This window comes from Lacerta agilis, chromosome Z (genome assembly GCF_009819535.1).
Source record: "Lacerta agilis isolate rLacAgi1 chromosome Z, rLacAgi1.pri, whole genome shotgun sequence".
In the NCBI taxonomy this organism is placed as follows: Eukaryota; Metazoa; Chordata; class Lepidosauria; order Squamata; family Lacertidae; genus Lacerta; species Lacerta agilis.
The window spans coordinates 11,551,420-11,572,801 of NC_046331.1; the positions used below are offsets into that span (position 1 = coordinate 11,551,420).

The 21,382-nt window shown below is 44.6% G+C and overlaps 2 protein-coding genes across 3 annotated transcripts; both read right to left on the reverse strand.

Moving 5' to 3' along the window:
* Nucleotides 1-1,867: 1,867 nt before the first annotated feature.
* DPH7 (diphthamide biosynthesis 7) lies at nucleotides 1,868-10,123 on the reverse strand. Its single transcript, XM_033137615.1, has 10 exons — nucleotides 9,995-10,123; nucleotides 8,709-8,873; nucleotides 7,421-7,560; nucleotides 6,418-6,505; nucleotides 5,802-5,893; nucleotides 4,939-5,102; nucleotides 4,621-4,693; nucleotides 4,444-4,509; nucleotides 3,987-4,159; nucleotides 1,868-2,470 (listed from the first exon to the last, which is right to left on the reverse strand). Exons 2-10 carry the CDS (start codon nucleotides 8,847-8,849, stop codon nucleotides 2,028-2,030), a joined length of 1,380 nt encoding a protein of 459 aa, XP_032993506.1. The 5' UTR covers nucleotides 8,850-8,873; nucleotides 9,995-10,123; the 3' UTR covers nucleotides 1,868-2,027.
* Nucleotides 10,124-15,593: 5,470 nt separating this feature from the next.
* Nucleotides 15,594-21,063, reverse strand: ZMYND19 (zinc finger MYND-type containing 19). Of its 2 annotated transcripts, none has more exons than XM_033137556.1 (6): nucleotides 20,921-21,063; nucleotides 19,626-19,685; nucleotides 18,769-18,875; nucleotides 18,232-18,372; nucleotides 17,545-17,725; nucleotides 15,594-16,294 (listed from the first exon to the last, which is right to left on the reverse strand). In XM_033137556.1, exons 1-6 carry the CDS (start codon nucleotides 20,969-20,971, stop codon nucleotides 16,151-16,153), a joined length of 684 nt encoding a protein of 227 aa, XP_032993447.1. In that variant the 5' UTR covers nucleotides 20,972-21,063; the 3' UTR covers nucleotides 15,594-16,150. The 2 variants fall into 2 exon arrangements, with proteins under 2 accessions (XP_032993447.1, XP_032993448.1); XM_033137557.1 differs by lacking the exon at nucleotides 20,921-21,063 and adding an exon at nucleotides 19,932-20,097.
* Nucleotides 21,064-21,382: the final 319 nt, after the last annotated feature.

Below are 21,382 nucleotides of genomic sequence, written 5' to 3' on the forward strand. Positions count from 1 at the left end.
TGCTACATAGCAGGCAAACTTTCAACTAGGTAAGCTGCTTATTCAGGAAAGCCCTTCAAGGTATGTCTTCCTGACCACTGAATTGATTGAAGTGATACAATCTACTTAACAATGGGATAATCCTGCTCTAGAGGCAGTGTTCCTGAAAATAATTCTTGGGAGTCTATTATTACTGTTATGGGAGGGCTTATTTTTAATGTGGAAGCATTGGCCTCACCAAATACAGTTGATCGTCATTTCCAGTTAAAATACCAGAGCTATCTTATAGTAAGTAGACTGTTGAATGTAAATTAGAATTAAGTGGAGAACTGTGAAAAAGCTATTGATTTAAAAATATGTGGTATCAAAACTGATGCCCATTGCAGTAATGCCAGCTACACCATTGGTTCATTGAGCAACATACAAGCCTCACACTAATAGCAGAATTAAGCCTGCTTGCTGTGCATTGCTCCATTAGTTAGGGAGGAAAGGGCCAGTCAGCTTCTGCAGCAGCAAGGAACTTGTTTGCAGGCTAATGCCTCAAATGAGACATTGTCTGAAAGCACACAAGACTTTGGTGAGGGCCTGAAGGAGTGGAAATAAGTATGCCACCTTGGGTTTTATAATGGAATAAAGGCAAGGTGTAAATGTATAAAATAAAAATGATAGCATTAATTTGATTCCTACCAAGGCATGTGGTGGCAAGCAACAATACAAACATATCCCCAACACCCACAGTAACTTAGTCCTACACCCAAAGACTAAAAAAAATGAACGACTGGAAGGTTGTAACCAACAAAAGACATCACTCTTTATTTTAAAAAGATCAAAAATATTTTTTAATTAAAGATGATTTTGTTTACAATACTGATGTGCGTATTTATACACAAATACCCTACATTGTAGTGTCTCAAATAACAAGTCTGTCCTTCAGCATGAATTTATGCAGCATCAAGGAACTTGCAAGGGCTATATCAGGGTTTCAGGCAAGTACTGGGTACCCCATTCTTAGCACTGATTGTTGCTGGTGTTGTTTACTTCTGTGATATGGAAATGCATGAGTAACTTGCATCCCTTTTCCCCTTAGCTTATGTGTTCCCAGTAACATATTGAACCAAACCTGAAGCATAAAGGCAGAGTGATACTTTGCCTTTCCTGTGAGGGGGAGGTAGACAATAGAAGCATGAAACAAGTGCTGCTCTGTATTTTAGCACTTCCCCTCCCTCCTCAAGTTCTTAACTGAGAAGAGTTCTCCATGTAGATGGCTACTGAACAATGAGGCAAAATAAGAGACCCACACAGGCTGCCACTTACTTTCAGCTGGTGTCGAGAGAAAAGTAGCCTGGTGTGTTTACCCCAAGAGTGGCAAAGTAGTATAGAATAGCTTTCCTTGCTGCATAATAGATAGCAAGTCAAGTTTACTTCACTGGAAAAATAGGAGAGCTCATCCTCCGTGATCACAGGGAGAAAGACCTTAACTAGGGTTGCCATACATCCAGAATTTCCCGGACATAGATGGTAATTGGCCATCGGAAACTGTGTCCAGGCGGAAATCGCTTAACCGCACGGGAAAATCAGATGCAAGGCAACCCAGGTTGGCAGTGTTGTTTTTGGCAATTTCCCTTAAAAGTAGCTCAACAACTTTGGCCTGAAGAAAGCTCAACAACTTTTCTGTATGGATTCTCACTTTTTGAAATATGGAAACCCTACTTTAACCCCAAACTAAGAGGAACTGCTGTCTGTAGAATATACAGTGGAGTAGGAGAACTTCATCAGTGTAATAATCTTTATTTCTGCAGCAAGGAATAAAATGGATGGAGAAGGGAGAGAACACATCCCTGAAGTGTCTGAGGAGTCTTCAAAGCTCTCAGAGCGATGAAAGACTCCCAGGAATAAAGCTGTAAATCTGATATAGAAGAGGTGATAGGAATTCCTATCAGGGCCTTCCTACCAAAAATCTATATCTGTCTTTCAAACCCTAATACTAAAAAGGCATGCTGCTGAAAAAGGCAGGCATACCACAACTTTAATTAGCACTGTCACAATGTTCAGGACAAAGTGGCAGTCTGGCTAGCCTCCCATTTCCACACATGTAGGACACTATCATAAAAAGAACATGTTGCTAAGAGGCTGGTCTCTTTTTTAACTTTGACCAAGTCAGTTTCACTGTGTGCTTTGGTTTCTGAACCTTTTTCATCAGTACGTGGTCCCTGCAAGTCAAAGCTACTTTCTGCTTGGATCGGCAAGCCAGGGGTTTGATCCTCTTCCTCCAACACCACATCAAAGGTGGCCGTAGGGGATTCATAAACTATCTTCAGGTTTTGGGTTTTGAGATCCACTCGCCTTGCTTCTTGCTCCACAGGAACTACAGGCATCACTGCAGATAGCTCCAAGGGGTCGCTCAGAGAAAGCCTTGACCAATCAGCTCCATAAGCCAAGGAATTATGCAAGATATAAGATGAAAGAACAGTGCATTCCTCTTTGTTCTCCACTGATGGAAAAGAAAGGAAAGTTGCTTAAATAATCGCCATTTCCAACAATGGTAGCCATATTCTGTTTTAAATTTTATTAAATAAGCTTTTACTCCAGTTTACCACAGTACTCTAAGAGCTTACAGTACGAGTCAAGCATTAAGTAAAACAGGAAATAATTTATCTCTCAACTACTATTTTTAGCAGGAATTAAACTTTTCATCTCTTCTTGCTGCTGGGCAGGAGGAATAACTTAATATCTACTCCATATTACCTTCCACTGATTAAGGAAAAATAAATCATGTTTTTATGAAATGGTATTCTGCCCAGCTATCTATTCTCAGATAGAATGTATAAATGACATCCTCTTTTCAACCTACAGGTGAAACTCAAAAAATTAGAATATCGTGGAAAAGTCCATTATGAAAGCAATTGTTTTCATTAGCTACCCCAAAGTTGAGATTGTGAATTTGGGGTTCTCATCAGCAGTACGCCATAATCATCACAATTATAACAAATAAAGGCTTGACATATCTCGCTTTGCATGTCATGAGTCTATCTCATATATTAGTTTCACCTTTTAAGTTGAATTACTGAAAGAAATGAACCTTTCCACTATACTCTAATTTTTCGAGTTTCACCTGTATTTGCATTTTCCTTTTCAAGCATCTCCAAGCAAACAGCACGGATCAACACCAAACCAGCTCCTTGGGAGTACTATTTAAGCATTTGATCTCATCAGCAAGATGAAGTTAGGAGTGTTGGTAGCCAAACAGAATAAGAATGCTTCATATACTCTGGAAGTTGTCTTTTGTCTTTCACTCCAGAAGGCACTAAAAACACAGGTATGGCTCCAGCCAGCCCGAGTCTTTCTCACACATCCCAGGTGCCAGCTACCGTGTTTCCCCTTAAATTAAGACACCGTCTTATGTTTTTCTCTCAAAAAAACACAGTATGGCTTATTTTCAGAGGATGTCTTATTTTTATTACATCAGGAGCAGCGTGCCTTTCGCTCGCTGGCTCCCTGCACGCGAGGAGCAGGCAGGCTAGGACTCGGGCGAGAGGCATCTGTTTGTGCGCGCCTGTCGCTCGCTGGCTCCCTGCAAGCTGGCTCCCTGCGAGGGGGTGTGAGAGGGGCTGAGGAGGCGGGTGGGCCGGGCCGGGGACAATGGCAGCATCTCCTCCAAGCCAGCGGCGGGGCCCCTGAGGTGACCAGCCTCCAGCTCTCCCCTCAGCAGGAGGGGAGGAGGGCATTCTCCGGAGGGGCCTGGCGAGCGCAGGCCAGCAGACTTTCTTTCGCTTTCAAAGCTCCCATTCCCTCCGCCATCCCCACCGGCTCCGGAGGGCAGGTGCTGCTTGGCACGGGGGGGGGGTCCTCCGAGGGGCTTTTGGCACCCTCCAGAACTGTGCCTATCACTATGGCTTATTTTCGAGGTACGGCTTATATTTCGCAAATGCGAAAAAATCCTGCTATGGCATATTTTATGACTACATCCTAAAATAGGGGAAACACGGTACCAAGATCAAAGCACTCACCCATACAGCCTTGGCAATTGAGGATTTTGAAGCCATTGTGCATGCAGGCTGCGAGTAGTAAGTGCTCCTGTGTTGGATGCCACTTTAACCTCCAAACTCCACCCTCCACATGGGTGTCCGCCAGTGGCTGCTTCATATTCCGGGTATCCCACAGGATGACATGTTCATCATAGCTGGAGAAACAAAAACAGGCCTCAGAAAACCATAAGAGGTAGTTTTTAAAGGGTACAATAGAGGACTTCAGATTCCTAGCTAACCCTTACTTAACTGTTGCAGGGCTATCAATAAAGACAAAGGCCAAGCTAGAACTAAACCATGCTCTTTATCAGGCACCCAGGGTCCCATCCATAAGTTGCCATAGTCTCTAGCACAGACATGCACAAACAACCATCAGCTCACTTGTCAATCGCTAACCCAGACAAATGTACATAACAAGATATATCTCAGGGAAACTCACCTTCCTGTGGCCAGCAGATCCTCCCGGAGTGGATGGCTCTGAATACTGCACACTCCCATTGAATGCCTGTCACAGAATGCAAGTCAAAGGTTAGTTAGGAAGAATCTGCTTGAGACAACTGCCCAAACAGTGAGGAGAGATGAGCAATGCACCCTCATCTGACAGGCTACTGTTTACCTCTCATTAGTGAAGATGGGAGCCCTAGGGCTGCTCCGGATGTCCCATCCCCGTAGCTTGCAATCATCTCCACCTGAAACAAAGAGAGAACTGATCGGAGATGAGACACCTTTTTCCTGTGACACAGTGCCACTCCACAAGACTAGAAGATAGACCTCCAAAGGCAGGAAATGTTTTGTTTCCCAGATCAAGCCTTGCTGCCAATGCACATGAAGCATAAAAATCACCCCACATTATTGCCAGCAACAGTGGTTTGGTGAGCATTAGAGAAAAAACTAAGCACTTCCCATGTGTCATTTACCGCCATGGGATGCAGACCTGAATATACAATAGACGTGTTCCAGTAGTCAAATGCAGCAATCCAGGCCTCAAAGTCATGTGCCTTCCACTGTTCCAATATGTGCAGGGGGGCAGATTCATCAATGGACAGCAAGTTCAGCCTCCCTTTTGAATCACTGCTGATCAACTGCAGTGGGCAGCCACTACAAGGGAAATAGTGCAAAATAGAAAGGACAGGTTAGTCTTTAGCAGGAGGGGGAATTTCCTTTGCACAAGGCCAATCTTTTTTAAATCTTCCACAGAAACTGTAACAACCATCACTAAAAGAAGACAACAGGATTTTAAAGCATTTCCCAGATCCACTATAAGTGGTCGTTAGCAGTCAGAGTACTGTACTTAATTTAAAACCCTGATAATGTTTGCACTGTGAGGCGCTGTGGGGGGGAAACAGGGTATTCTAACATCTGCAAGCTGGATAAGATACGAGAGGGGGGAGGGGGGGAGGGAGAGTGTAAGGAGGCAAACAGCTGTGCCTTTCCCAAGGTACCCACAGTCCAAGCAGCAATACAAGCAGCTATAAAGGCTCCTGATTCATAAGATAAAGGCAATGGGGCAATGCACTCTGAGAAGTGCAAGGCCTTGCTCTGCTCAGTGTAGGCAGAAAATAGGCTGAATGGAGTAGGGGACTAGAAATACATATGCCCTCAGTCACTGGGTAAGGATCCCTTACAAAGCCCCAAAACCGAGCATGGAAAGGCAAACTCAAGGCACAAACTTATGCAGACTCCCATTAGACACAGCTGTCAGGCATTCCTCCCGCAGCAGGGATTTTGTTCAACTTTTAAAACACAGCAATGTTTTAAAACACTGGGCGAATGTCTAGCTAACTGGCCTCTGCTTACCACTGCTCTCGTCCTGTGGACCAATCAAGAGATAAGGCAAGGCATTCGGCTCCCAGGTCAGCGCTGCACAATGGTTCCAGCTTGCAGCTCTTCTACTGAAGGGAAAAGAAAACTGATCAAGGCCAGACAGGCCCAAGGAGCAGCATCAGATCCAACACTCAATTAAGAAAATACAGCTGGACCCCACTGCAGATTAAGTTTCTTCAGGCAATACAGAGCATGTGTACAATTTCAGTCACTGTGACCAAGAGAGACTGTTCTCTCAAGTCCTATTCACATGCCAGCCTTCACGCCCAAGGTTTTTGCAGCAGTTTCAACTACCCTTGTATTTTGTTTAATTAAATAATAACAATACATTTCTATTTGTCCCTTGCTTCTCCCTCTTTACTGTCCCTTCGTCCTCAAGAACCTTGTGCTTAGACAATGCCCAGTTATTCAATGCCTGCAACATAAATTCAGCACCCTCAATTGTATTACCTTTCCCAACATGAAAATACGCTCAAGCTGAAGTGGAATGACCACACAGAGCTACATCCTACACCCATCTATAAATGGAACCGCTTTGCATAGCTGTGGCTCACACCCTAGCCATGAATCACAATTCCGGTTCACTTACCTCACTTCCTGTTAAGCGGGAGAGCTCCACTGCTCCCTTAGCATTTGCAGTGCCCAGAACAGGATGTTCTGCAATGGGAACGTGGCACCTTGAAGAGGAATGAATAATAAATACCTCAAAAGAGACCTAAGATTAAGTCCCTGGACCCTTTCTTTAGAAATGAAATATTAACATGTGTTTAAGCACTTCATCTCCATTTCAAATGCAGTACAATAAAAGATCTACCGTATTGGCCCAAATATAAACCACACACAAATATAACCCACTCCTTTAAAATTCAAGGGGGGAAAAGAAAAGAAAACAATACCCAAATATAAGTCGCTCCCTTAAAATTCCACAGGCACTCACACCCGTAAATGGCAAATGTAGAAGAAAATCCTATGGATACTTATTTTAATTTTTGTAACCTGCCTATATAATATTCATATTGTAATGTAATATTTATGATCAGTTGTAGGCTGAAAAAGACCACCGATCTGCACCACTGTTAAGGTGTAGCAGCAGTGCTTTTTTCTGAGGGTACTCAAGGGTATGCAGTACTGGCACCTTTCCCCCCAAATGTTAAAAGTGTGGCACTTACTGTAACAGCTTCATGGTGAATACCAGCACCTTTTTTCTTTTTCTTTTTTAAAAAAGCACTGTGTAGTGGTGACATGGGTTCAATAGAAAGGGGTACTTTGATTTAGCCGCAGGCTTGCCCTCACAACGATACTGCAAGGTTGGACACTGCTCTTCCCATTTAATAGATGGGGAACCAAAACAGGATGTCATGACCAAGGCCATAAGCTAGAGTCTATGGGAGAAGCAAGCCTTCAGCCCACATCCAACACTTTCTCCAATGGTGGCTCAAGGAGCCACAAATCCAGTATTGGTGAAAGGGTATGGTGTCCTCAGTGGAAAGTTGTCATTTCCCCTCCAAGGGGGGAAAAACTCATTGCATATGCTACAAAACAACACGCGGAAGAACTTAGGTGCCGGTCTGGACCTCTATCTCCAGCACTACCATTTAATGTCCAGCAGGGCAGCCATTTCCAGCCTTTGGATCTCAGTCAGTGGTGTGAAAATTTGTTCTCCGAAGTAATACAGGTAGAGGCGGCCCAGGCGCACATGGGGCTCATTGTTCCCTTCAGGGCTCTCACCAGGCTGCAATGGAAAGCAAAATCAAAAGCTATCACTTTGAGACATTGCCTCACCCCATCTTCTCTTCTCTCCCACATTCAGCTACCTACTGTCCCTGAACTGCCCATCAATTGCACAGCTGGAGAACATAAGAGATTCCTGTGCATCCATCCCCTCAGAAAGTTTGCCCCATTGCTCTTGTCACCTCTGCTAAAGACATAGGCCGCTGTCACACCCAGATGGGAAGGAGAGGTGAACAGCTCACTTAAAAGCATTTGGGAGTTATTTCGCACAAGACAAGAGATGGAAAACCAATTGAGATGGAAACCCAATTTTATTCTAACCTGAATAAAAACTACTACTGCTATATACTTCCTGTCAAAATGATTAAAATTTAACATATCTACAGTGTTCAAGTCTTTTCTTGTACATTATCTCAATATTATCTCATTAATCCCTGCAACAGAAACTTCAATATCACACATACTCTTATTCAAGAGGGGATGAAAGAAGAATGGTTTGCTTAAGAGCACCTTAAGCTACAATCTTAATGTGTTTTGAGTGGTTATTTTCAACATTACAGTATTTTATCTAGTTGGATCCTGTTTAAAACAATACAGCAGGTAAGTTAGTTTAATACATTAGTATCTGATGTTCTTGTTAGACTATTTAGTAGTGTTGGATTATAAATGAAGAAATATAAATGGGGTTTTGACACAAGCAAGTTTTGAATCAGAAGGACAGTATCCCAGGCATAGAAAATATCTGGTCCACAAAAACAAGTTATACACCAGGGGTCAGCCATCTTTTTCAGCAGGCGGCCAGTCCATTGTCCCTCAGAACTTGTGGGTGGCCGGATTATATTTTGAAAAAAAAATATGAACGAATTTCTATGCCCCACAAATAACCCAGAGATGCATTTTAAATAAAAGCACACATTCTACTCATGTAAAAACACACTGATTCCCGGACCGTCTGCAGGCCGCATTTAGAAGGCGACTGGGCCGCATCTGGCCCCCGGGCCTTAGTTTGAGGACCCCCGTTATAGACAATCCATCCTAAGCCTTAACATCAAAGCACCTTAACAACCCCCAAAATATGCTTCAAAGAACTGTTAACTTGAAACTGCTGGAGTTCTTTTATAGGCAAGACCAGAAAGAAGTGCCACTCACATTGCTGCCAGGTTTCTTGAGTTGGTAGGTGCCACATGCCAGGATGCTGTGCCAGCCCTCCACAGGGCACCACTCTACGGCATCAGCACTGTATTCTGTGTCAACCACCTGCAAGGTCTGAATCTTACACTGCAGAGCCATGTTAGTGGACACTCATCCTGGTCTGGAAGGAAGCACAAGAAAAGCAGAGTCAGCAACCTTGACACTCTGAATTAAGACACATACATCATGCATTCACACTTAATTCCATATAATCTATCTTCAGGTGGTTGGGAGAAGTCCCTCTTTTTAACTCATTCTATCCTCAACAGCAACAGGTTAAAAGAGGAACCTCCCCACCTATGTCTCCTCCACACCCTGCAGAAAATAGATTGAGGGCAACTGTGAAGTTATATTGTGAAGTTATATGAGTATGTTTGGGAGAAGAGGCGCTCAGACGGAGGCTCTGTCCCCTTCTGAACACTCCTACCCTCCCCCCAGAAAAAGAAAATTAACACTCCCAGACCCCACAAACTATCTCACAGTCACCCTCAAAGCCATCTATCTCCTGGAGGACATGAGGATTTACAATACCCCTATTTAAACCTACCTCAACACAGCGGACCCCCCATCTGTTGGGCATAAAGAAGCTTGAAATACTGTGGGTGGGAAAGTTGTGTTTGGAAGGGGGGGTCCCCTAATTAATCCCACACACACTCACACAAACTACCTCACAGTCGCCCTCAAATCCAGGAGGACTTGCAAAGTCCCTCTCCTAATCCACCCTAGCACAGCAGAACCCTATGCTATGAATAAATAAATAAAGCCCCATGGATAATGGATGTGAAGCGGGTAGGGGGGGCACACTCCTTAATCCTTTACACACAGAGACACACAACTACTTCAGTCACCCTGAAATCCACGAGAAAGAGACTTTAAAACTCCCCTTCTTTCAACGCACTCCTCACGCGGCAGAGCCCCGCACAATTTTATTTTTACTTATGACATTTCTAGACTGCCCTTCATCCGAGGAGCACAGGGCGCTTTTGCAGTATTAAAACGCAAAAATACATAACGTAGTAACAAACAAAAACTAACACACACACACACACGCCGTACACACTAGACATCAAGAAAGCCCCATGTAAGGTGTGCAGGGGGGTGGGGTGGCCCGTCTCTTAATCCCCCGCCCCCACCTCGTTTCCCCACAAAAAAACAACAACACGCAGGCTATCCATGGGTCGAGGGTGTAGAAGCCCCTCTCAGCCTACCCATCAGCACCACAGCATGCCCCACCTCAGGCCCCCCACGGCCGTCCCGATTCCCGACGGAGGCGAAGCGGAAACGCGGCAGCCACCCCACAATCTTCTCCCCGCCTCTGAGGGGAGTGAATGAAGCGAGGCGGCGGCTGGGAAGGAAAGGCGAGGCCGGGCCAGGACGATCGCTCGCTCGCTGCCACCGCCCCCTCGGCCTTTCCCTCCTCCTCTCCAGGCCTGAGACGACCTGAAGCGTCTCCTCCTCCTCCTCCTCTCCCTCGGTCTAGGAAGGTGGCCTTTGTGGGGAGGGCTCACTCGCCCCGTCGCCCGGCTACTTCTGCCGTCTTTCTCTCCACCATCGTTGTTGTTTTCCGTCCTTAACCCTAAGGTCCCTAGGGCAGGTTTCAACATTTAAAACAATTGTTTTGCTTTATTATTATTTTTTGTTTGTTTGATAAAATTGAATGCACCACCTGATTGTGTTGTCGTTTTTTTTACACAAAAATAATCCCTCAAAGGCGGTTTGCAAAAAGGTGAAACGGCAGAGAATCGAGGAAAAAATTCACAATCCTTGTTAACGCAGTTATAAAAGTTACAACAGTGATACACGTTAAAAACTCGCGCCAACTTTTTAAGAGACTCAAACAGGGAGAGGCGCCGAAGAAAAAGGAAGAGCGAAGGTGGTCTGATCTCAAAAGGCAGGGAGTTCCCCAAGTGAAGGCGCTGCCCGCCAGAACCGATCAAGTACTAAGCAACTGTGGGAAATGGGTATGATGTGGCACCTGGAGCACTGCCAGCCAGTTTGCTCAAAGAGCGGCCCTTTTATTGAGACAACCCACAAACATGGCACAGTGAAGTGTGGGGAATAACCCTATTGGGGGGAAACCAGCCTGTTTAAAGAGTAACAGGAGGAAAAAAGGACACCTTTTTGTCATATGGCAGGATTTCAAATTAAGTGTACAGAATGTATAGCACATGACTTAGAATCCACATCTAGCATTCAGAAGTCTACTGCTGACTGAATGGAAATACAGATGAAAATCCCAAATCTCCCCAGATATCCCTCTCTGTATACACCAATGTCTGAACCCAAAACATGGCATCTACTTCTTGCTAATAAATATATAAATGTGCTTCTAATTTGCTTATAATTGGACCCTTCCCCCCCAACCCTGAGCGTTCTATTGTTTTACTGCATATTTCATACCCTCCAACATTTCTCCTATGAAACTAGGTACATTCTATTCCATAATAATAATTTTACTATATATACTCCACACATCTGGGTTGCCCCAGCCACCCTGGGAGGCTTCCAATATATATATAAACATAATAAAAAACATTAATCATTAAAAAAACTTCCCTATACAAGTCTGCCTTTAGATGGCTTGAGGGTCAGATAACTTGATATCCTGCAACCTTTCTCTGATTAAAATAGGGACGTCCTAATGAAAAGCGGGACATTCCGAGGTCAAATCAGAAACTGGGACAGCTTTTGTAAATTTGGGACTGTCCCTGGAAAATAGGGACATTTGGAGAGCTTGATATTTTTCTACTACAGATTCTTGAACTTTATGAGTGAACTGCATCTTGAATTGTTAGATTTTTATTTTAAAAACCAATAAAAGATTATTTTTTAATAAAAAGGATAGAAGCAATAAAAGGGCCATACTTCACGTGCTCCACGTAGAGAGGCTCAAATGGGGCCTGGGACCCACCCCACTAGAACTTCCCCCCTCCACAGACTTTTTCTGCATGGTGTAGGCCTGTTGGAAATCAATGTTCCAATGTGTTTATATATTGTCCTGTGTGTTTATAATTTTATTAATATATTATTGTATTTTGTAGCCAAGACTATTATACATATTTCGTCAAGAAAAAAAAGAAAGCAAGTTATGTGGGAAAGGATGGAAATAAATGACATTATGTAGGAGAAAAGGGCAGCAAAGCAAAAACAAACAAACAAACATAACCCGAACTCTAAAGTATGGTGAATAGATTAGAGGACTGGCATTCAAAAAATGTAAAAAAACAAAAACAAAGGCAACCTCTCAATAAATTTATGTTTCTTTCATATTGTAAGTTTTATCATTAAGATGGTTTCCCTTACATTATAGTTGGAGGTGGGACTTCATTTTTCCATTTTTTTGGAAATCAATGTGCTGATGTTTTAGAGCCACATGTCCCACCTGTTTCAGTGGGTCTTGTTTTGTTTTGGACAGTTTCAGCGTCTCAGCTTCTTCAGCCCATCTGCAAAATGTTTCAGGAGTCCACTCCCCATTAATTTCAAATAATATTGCAGACAATGAATTTGATTGATTGCATTTATACTCCCTCCCCCTTTCTCCAAGGAGCTCAAGGTGGTGTATATGGCTCTCCCCTTCCTCATTTAATCCCCATGCAGCAACCCTGTGAGATAAATTAGGCTGAGAGGCAGTGACTGTGCCCCCAGTGTGAGCTTTATGGCTGAGTAGGGATTCGAACCCTTGTCTGGGTTTACTCCGACACTGGCACTGTGTAAATATGGTGAATAAGTAAATATTCACATTGTTGTGTGTGGTGCAAATCAGAACAAAAGTGGATCAGGACAATGCCTGCTTTGCATGAGCAAATGCACATATTTCTATTATTGTACTTACTGTGTTCACCTGAATTGCTCACAGTGGCTTACTTGTGGCTTCTATAATTGTATTGCATTTATAGCCCACCTTTTCTCCAAGGAGTGAAGGGTGGCATTACATGGCTTTCCTTTTCTTCCTTTAATCCCCACACAACCACCCTGTGAGGTAGATTAGCTGAGAGGTAGATTAGGTGCTTTAAAATACACATGCAAAAGGAGAAACCCATTCCCTAACCACCCACAACAGGCATGGGGCAGAAAGGCAGTGATGCACATGTTCTGCAAGGAGCACAGATAAAGATCAATCAGCCTTTGCAAACCTGGTGCCCTCTAAGTACATTTTGGACTACAACTCCCAGGTTGGCAAAGGTTCACAAATGCAGAAATGCCACACCCTTAATACAAGCTTCCGTTCAGTCTCTTTAACACAAAATTCAACAAACAACCGTAAGTTGGTCAATCAATAAATATTGACTTATGTACATATAAGGTGGAGCAAGCTACTGAAATGTAGATATGAAGGCACCTGCGGGGAAGGCACAAAGCCTATGTGGAACAATTTTAAAATGAGATGGAAGAGACAATGATGTTTACATACTAAGCAGTTGTATGGGTGGATGCACTGAAAACAAAAAGGTCTTGACTTCAAAACTCTCTTGTACGTATTTTGAGTGTTGATAGCTGCAGCTATTCTTTTCTCTGCTTATCCTGCTCTTCCTGTTAGCCACTCAAGTATCCCTTTGGTAAAGGGTGGGAGAGAAAAGCAACACGTTTCCCTTGTTTAGTATAGCTACAGGCAAAACACAGAAATAACTGGCCAGATTCAAGTATACCCAAGAAGCAATGATTTCCTTTGACTGATAAGTCTTGAAAAACAGGCTCAAATTGGGGACGCTTCAGGGCAGAGAAATATTGGCCACTGTCAGGAGTGCCTAAACTAGCATTCTACAACATTGCTTCTGCAGAAGGCAGTGATGGCCAATGTGTAAAAAAAGAAAAGAAAAAAGGATTAGACAGGTTCACGGAGGTGGCTATTGATGGCTACTAGCCATAATGCCTCTATGCTCTGCCTGCTGTCAAAGGCGGGAAGGCTTCTGAATACAGTGGTACCTCGGGTTAAGAACTTAATTCGTTCCAGAGGTCCATTCTTAACTTGAAACAGTTCTTAACCTAAGGCGTGCTTTCGCTAATGGGGCCTCCTGCTGCCGCTGGTGCGCGATTTCCGTTCTTATCCTGGGGCAAAGTTCTTAACCTGGAGCAACCACTTCCTGGTTAGCGGAGTTTGTAACCTGAAGCGTCTGTAACCCGAGATACCATTGTACTAGCTGGTGGAAACCAAAGGTGGGTAGAGTGCTTTTGTATTTGAGTCCTGCCTGCATCAGATTTGCCACTGTGAGAACAGGATACTGGAGTAGATGGATCACTGACCTGATCCAGCAGTCTCTTAATCTCATGCCCTCCAGCTGCTTTGGACTACAACCCCCATCAGCCCCAGCTGGCTGGGCTCAGTTGATTTAAGCTCTAGTCCAAAACAGCTAGAAGATACATCATCATGGAAATCTGCCTATAAACCACTTTGCTAAGGTTGCAGTACAGGCCTGTCCAGCAACTACTTTTATCGGTGGGCCACATGTCTATGCCACCACCACCCCAGCCCACAGTGAACTGCCAAAAACCCTCCCTCAGACCTTGTCGAAGGCCGGACTATATTTTGAAAAAATAAAATAAAAAATGAACGGATTCCTATGCCCCACAAATAACCCAGAGATGCATTTTAAATAAAAGCACACATTCTACTCATGTAAAAACACCTGGCCTACCTGGACTTACCTGCCTTGGATCCAGATAGCAAACACATGGGCTCATTGTGGCTGGGTGGAGGTAGTCTCAACAGGAACCAAGCTCTCCCCATGATTTGCATGGACAAGGTCTTCTGTGTTTGCACACAAGAAATCAAGTCCACCTTGCAGTAAGGGTCAAATATCAGCTCTGTTTCCACTTACTGCTGATGGTGCAAACAATTACATTCTTCCACCCATCTCCAATTCTGAGCCATATATTGGTATGGGCATAAATAGAACCTGTCACACAGACACCTGGTTTTAAGTCAAGTGTCTCATGGAGTTCCACAAATAGATACGTGCAGTCACTTAGTTTTTGCAACTTTAAAATACCTTGCTTTGGGAAATGTAGTGGCATCCCTTCATTGGACCACTGGCCTGTCTCAGAGAATACACAGTTTATTATTCTACCTACTTAAACTACTCAAAGCAAGTTTGCCTTTTAAAAAAAGTCTTACACTACTTTTAAAAGGTTTAGGTCTCCAGAGGCAGGAATGAGGAATCTGTTGCCTTCCAAATGTTGTTGGGCTACAACTCCCATCATCCCTAACTATGCTGATTGAAGCTGATGAGTCCAACTACATTTGGACTCAATCTGGAAGGGCAGATTCCCTATCCCTAAACTCAGGGTGGGGGGGGGGACAGAGGAGAGATGTGGAGGGGCAGCCACCAAGTAGGTCTGCAAGAGTACGGCAGAGAGTCATGGTTTGGCATATAGATGCTGCAATAAGAAACTATTCCCCGTTCATCTTAAAAGATTACAGCAGGACAAAAGGGCAGGGGAGGACTAACAATAATGCTGTACCAGCTTAAATTCAACAGTGACATGCCAATATAGACTTTCCCATGACTGTACACCTTTCAATGAGAAACAGGGTCATCAGTCACCAAACCTCTGCTCATGGAAGCCTGCTTGCACCTTCACCTTACTGCCCATGGTTCCTTGTGGAGTGGGGGAAATATCATTAGGAACTATGACAGCCAGGGTGGGGGGGGCATGGTTGCCTCTACAAACAGATGGGGAAGAACAGTGATGGGAAACAGCTAAGCAGCTCAGCGGCTTTTGCAATCTTCAGAGGAAAGTGTCACTCATGAGGGGGCGGGGAAAAGACCATCAACATGCTGTTGATGGTGGTAAACAATCATCCACAGCTGCTCAAGTTTTTAAAAGAGCAAAAAAGGCAGCCAATCCATTCCAATCCTTTACTTGAAAACACAACTTTCCATGCAGAGTTGTTCTGATTTAACTGCTGATGTTTTGAGCTAGCTCCCCAGGCCTTCTCCTAGCCACAGGGGGAGGAAAAGCTTTTTTTTTGTTTCTCTTTTTGCTACTGGACAGTTATTTCAACCAACAATGTGTTCTCACTTGAACATTACAGTAAATGAGTCCTATGCAAGAGAACTTCTAACAAAAAAACAAAAAAAAACCTCTGTACACAACTTTACAAACATATTAACATATAAATAACAGAAAGCTTCCAAGCAGGAGAGCTTCCCCAGTAGTCTTTTTTTTTTTTTTTGCTTCAGACGTTTTCTTTTTTTAACACTGGAAGGGAAGAGTCAGTCCCTTTCCTCAAGCATCACAGGGATTGGTTTGTCTTTTTATATATATAAAAAAATCTCTCCTCTCTCTCTCTCCTTTTTGTCAGTGCCTCTGGCTTCAAGTGAGCAGTCCGTGCAAAGTGGGCACCTCCTCCTTAACCTTCTGGGAAGGTGCCCTGTGGGGCTAAGGCCTCAGCCAGCTGGTCATCGTTCTGGTCCAAGCTCTTGCTGGAAGACTCGCTTCTTCTCCCGACAGTGCTTCTTGTGGGCCGGCCAGTCTTTCTGCTGGCACTGCGAGCCGCAGTACCGTGCGACCTGGCAACGGCCACAGATGTTAAATTCACGTAACTGGAGAGAGGAGTACGGGACAAAAATCAGTATCCCTTTTCAGGGCCCCTAGAGAAAGAAAACCGTCCCCCCCAAAAGCAAGCCAACCAAAAGGGTCCTAAGGTGGCCAGTCCCAGGGCAATCTTTGTAGGAACTAAAGCAGGCCTGCTCAGGATCTGGGTAGAACAGCCTGGGAACCTTACAAAACGCTGCCTTGATTTTCATTGTGGATAAAATATTCTCCAGCCCCCACTGGTGCATTTCTCTTGTTAATGAACCTGAAGGTCTCATTATGAGTATCTTCTTCTTTTTCTCCACCCCCACCCAAGATTCACTGGGCAATCTTACACATTCTGAATTCAATGGGACCGAGTAAACATGTACAGGACAGCACTCTCAATTTCTTTCCCTCATGGTCTACAACAAGGATAGGGAGCTGTGCCACCTGCCACCCCCACCTCCTGCATTGGCCAGGCTGGCTGGGGCTAAGGGAGTTTCAAGCTGCAGTTCCCCACCCCTGGGTTTATAACTATGGCTTTGGAACATAAAACACTACCTTACACCAAATCAAACCACTATGGCGCAGTTTAGCGTACCGCCTATGTTGCACAGAAGCAGCGCTCCAAAGTTTCGAGCAGGGGTCTTTCGCAACTCTAGCAAGAGACTGAACCTGGGACTCAAAACCGATGCTCTCCTGCTGAGTTGGAGACCCTTCTATATCCACAGACCTATTTACATATTTTCCTCCACAAAAGCATCCAAAACTGTCATCAGAGGAACAGATTCCCTTTGTACAGGTTATCTTTTCGGGTGACTTCTATCCATCCTTCTATACAACAAAGTTACTTCAGTGAGGTTTAAAACCAGAGCTGTTCATTCTGATCTTGTTTCCCCATGACCCCGTCCTATAAAAAAGTGGGCTAGGAAAAGGGGGGGGTTGGGCCTATGGGCAACACTGACTTTTCCACACCGAGAGGCAGAATGAAGGGTTATCCAAATAGAATGGTAGCACAAAGTCAGTTGTACTTCACAGAACACCATTGAGAGAGAGACGTGTCTGAAGCTTGGAAGCCGCTGCCCAGGATAACTATTTAGGCTAAAAACGGTGCAGAGAAATTCCTTGCAGGGGGTACAAAGAACACACTAGCTGTGCCTAAGGAATTTTTGGTTTTTTTAAAAAGAAGCAACCACACTGAAGAGGGTGAACTTGCAGCAGCCAGCCTAGAACAGGGACGGTCTTATCCATGACTTGCTTCTGGTTTTGAACGCACCTGTTTCTCAATCACTGTGCAGGGAGGGTAGTGACATTCATAGTATGTGCACGAACTCTCCTCTTCTTCCACAACATCCCCATTAGCGTTATAATAGCGCGTCACATTCAGCACCGGAAACTGTTCCTCTATGGGGTCTGTGGGAAGCTGCTGGATCGCCAGCCAGTATAAGCTTTGTTCCCTTCAAGAAAAAACAGCAAATTAAATATTTCCACAGCAAGCTTGTGCTGCACCGTTGCAACATGTTAAAACTCCATCCCTCTCAAATCAGAGAGTTGACAGTAGCCACAATCACAACATACCTTTAAAGTTCTCTGATACAGCCTTAAACAGTTATGTCTTCCCCTGAAGAATTATGAAAACTATAGCTTGTTAAGGGTGCTGAAAGCTGTTATAAGGCCCCTGTTCTCACTAGCAGACATACACTACCAGAGTATTTTAACAACTGATTCCTCATTCAAGGGAACTCTTGAGAATTGTTGCTGTGAGTGGAATAAATAACGTAGGGTGGGAGACATATCCTCCCCTCTAGGGCCAGAGAGAACTTAGCACCACAGCTTCTTCAGATGCAAAGAAACACACGTAAAAAAATCATCAAGGGGCTATGCAAAGAAATAAGTTCTGGGGTTGTTTGACTTCCAGCCCCTTTTGTCCCTCTTGCCTGTGACACTGTTATTGAGAGTTTACCTTTGTTTACTAGAGATTTCTTCGGCTTTGGGCCTCCATCCCCATGGAACCAATCGCAGGTTGTCTAAACGATTGTCCACTGTCACTGCATTCAAATGCACGACTTGAAAGCCAGGGGCGATGCCGCCACGATGCCTCTCCCTGAAAGAGAAGATGAGCCACCTGCAATTCCTGAAAGGAAGCATTCAGATGCTTCTAGTTGCTTGGACTCCTATAATACATCATGGGCTGCCCTTGAAGGCAGTATGGAAACTCCAACACGCTCAAAGAGCTGCTACCAGGGTTCTAACCAGGGCAGGACATTGGAGACAACACATCTCAATGGATGCAAAAGAGCTTAACAAGCTTACTTTGACTTCAAGGTGCTGGGTCTGAAAATTTAAAACCCTACACGGCTTAGGACCCATGGCATAAAAGACACCCACCCTGACATGTGAGAGTTGCCATTATAGTTCCCATCTCCAAAGACTATACATACACGAGCCTCAGCAGTCTGCAAACCTGCAGCTATGTTATCCTCTGCACAATGATACCTACCACAGTAACTCATGCAGCAGGCGTCCGAACCCTCTTCCTCGGTTTTTGTCGAACGCAAAGGCAAATATTCTAGCACCATTTCCATCTGCATCGACCTCCATTCGAGCCTGGCCAAAGACAGAGAACACACCTAGTCATGCATTTTGTTTAAAATATTTGTATGCTCATCTAATCATCATGATGTGTCTCTAATTTTTCCCCAGACACCTCAAAAGCCTGTGAAGAACCTGTTGATATCAGGTAAATGGGTGGGTGAAAGTGTGATGTCAGTGTATTTCAAATCTGCCCCTTTTCCAAGAGCAATACATTTTCTATTAAGCTCCCCAAACTCCAATCTAAAAATACATGAAGCCTATATAAAAGAAAATTCATTCTAAAGTAAAGCAACTCCTGATTCTGCAAGTGAAGGACAACTTGCCTAGTTATCCTACTTCAGAGAACAGTTTGAGTCTTTGGAGAACTTGGTACTTTCCATACAAGTCCTTGCCCAAAGCCAGATGTCTGGATCCGGCTGAGTCCTTTTATGACCCACATGCTGTTTCAAGGGAAAATGCCTCCTCTTCTCTCTCTGCCAACTTATTCAGATAGTCATAATATGAGACTGCCGGCTTTCATGAGTTTGATTAAAGCAGGTTCCTTAGACAGTCAACCTGCCTGTTTTTGATCTACCCTAATGGCCATGTCAGGTCAGGGTTCATATGGAGAGCCACAGGTTCCCCATCCCTGATCAAGAGGAATAATAGCTGACATGTGGTCCTCCCAATGCTCTTCGACCATTGGATATGCTGACTGGACCTGATGGGAGTTCGAGTTCAACACTTGGAATGTGGAAATAGGGTAGATTACATGGTTCTTACCTCAAAAGAGTAACTCTCCACAAGTGGAATGTCTTGCTCGTCAATCAGTGTGTACTTTGTCTAGAATCAAAAAGGAAGGGTAATTAAATACTTTATATTGCGGATACTTTTCCAATACCTAGTAAGGCACTCTTCATTCATTTCAGCACAACACTTTAAGCTATTACAGGGCACATCTTACATTGAAAAAGAAGTTTTACACCTTAAATAAGTCATTCATCTGACCGGGCACACTTCACACACTTGTCTAAACCAGGGGAAAGCTGCTCCAGGGTTAGCCTTGAGCATTCTGGGATCTCTACATACCATTGTGTCCACAAGCCTTCTGGGAAGTCCAAATGCCAGAAAGGGGTGTATTGCCTTTCTCTTGCCTTTGGAAGTAGGATAAGGAGAGGAAGAAAGAACTGTAAAATGTAAGTTCTTGCTCAGAGTCCAAAATCTGCAACTGAGAGGGGCAGCTCTGGCCCAATATAGATTATACCACACAAATCAGTTAGCCTTTAAAGGCCAGTTTTGTGTTTCAGTTTTTGCTATAACAGATTAACATACAAAACTTAACCCAAACAACCTGTAAAGCAAGGCATTGCACCAAGTATTGGAACACATCCTTTGTGGTCCATGTTGATTATTCCAAAACAACAACAACAAAAATTACAGCAAATATGTATCAAGAAATATGTATCAAATCTGCACAAGAAAATAGGAAGCTAATTTAGGATCAGGTCAGACTATAAATCCATCAGTATCACCTAGTCTAACCAGTAGGCACACTCCAAAGCATAAAGGAGTCTCTCAGATCACTTGCTATGTAAACCTTTGAAACTGCAGATGCCACTCCGTGTGCTCTGCCAGTGAGCTATGGGCCTCTTTATAGCCTGAATACGAAGGATATAAAAAGAAAGAAATCTCCCCATTTGAGGTCCACTAGTGGGAAGTGCTCCACAGAACACCTCAATACCCCTTTACCGGGAGAAACAGAGAGAGTAAAAAAGAGAAAAGGGACCTCTAAACTAAAACCAGCCTCCCATATCCTTCTATTATTATTATTATTATTATTATTATTATTATTATTATTATTATTAATTGGATCATGGAACCCCAATAAACGCAGTGACGTCACAGAGAGGTCCTGCGTGACGTAACAGAGCAGATCAGACGCGCGAGGGGGAGGTGATGTGATAGAAGAAGGGGCGCGGATCTCCCAGCACAGAACACGCGCGGGCACCGAAACACACGCACACCGCATACAGACGCGCAAACCCTATTTTTCCCACTCCGCGCCGCCCCACGCGCACCTTGCCGGCCACCCGGCCGAGCCGCACGATGCCCAGCTTGAAGTCGGTCATGGCCTTGGCCTGGCAGGGATCGGAAAGGAGGGGGAAAGGGGAAAGAGGGAGGAGGAGGAGGAGGAGGAGGAGGGGAGGAAGAGGCGCAAGCGGGAGGGAGACCCCGATGCCACGCGCCGCCGCCTCGCGCACGCCTTGGGCAAGAAGATGGGGAGCGGGGGGCGGGGCAGCGCGCACCGCCGCCGCCGCCGCTGATGCTGCCGCTCTCTGCCGCCGCCACCAACTCCTCCCCCCTCCCCCTCCAACCTGAAGCCGCGGCCTGCCAATCAGCGCGCGAGCCGCGGCGACGCGTCATTGATAGCCGCCCGAGGGCCGCCCGGCGCAACCGAGCGCAGCCGCGACGCCGCGTCACGTGTCCGGTGGCGGCTGCCAATGACGCACATCGCACTCGCGGGAATTCTCTCTCTCTCT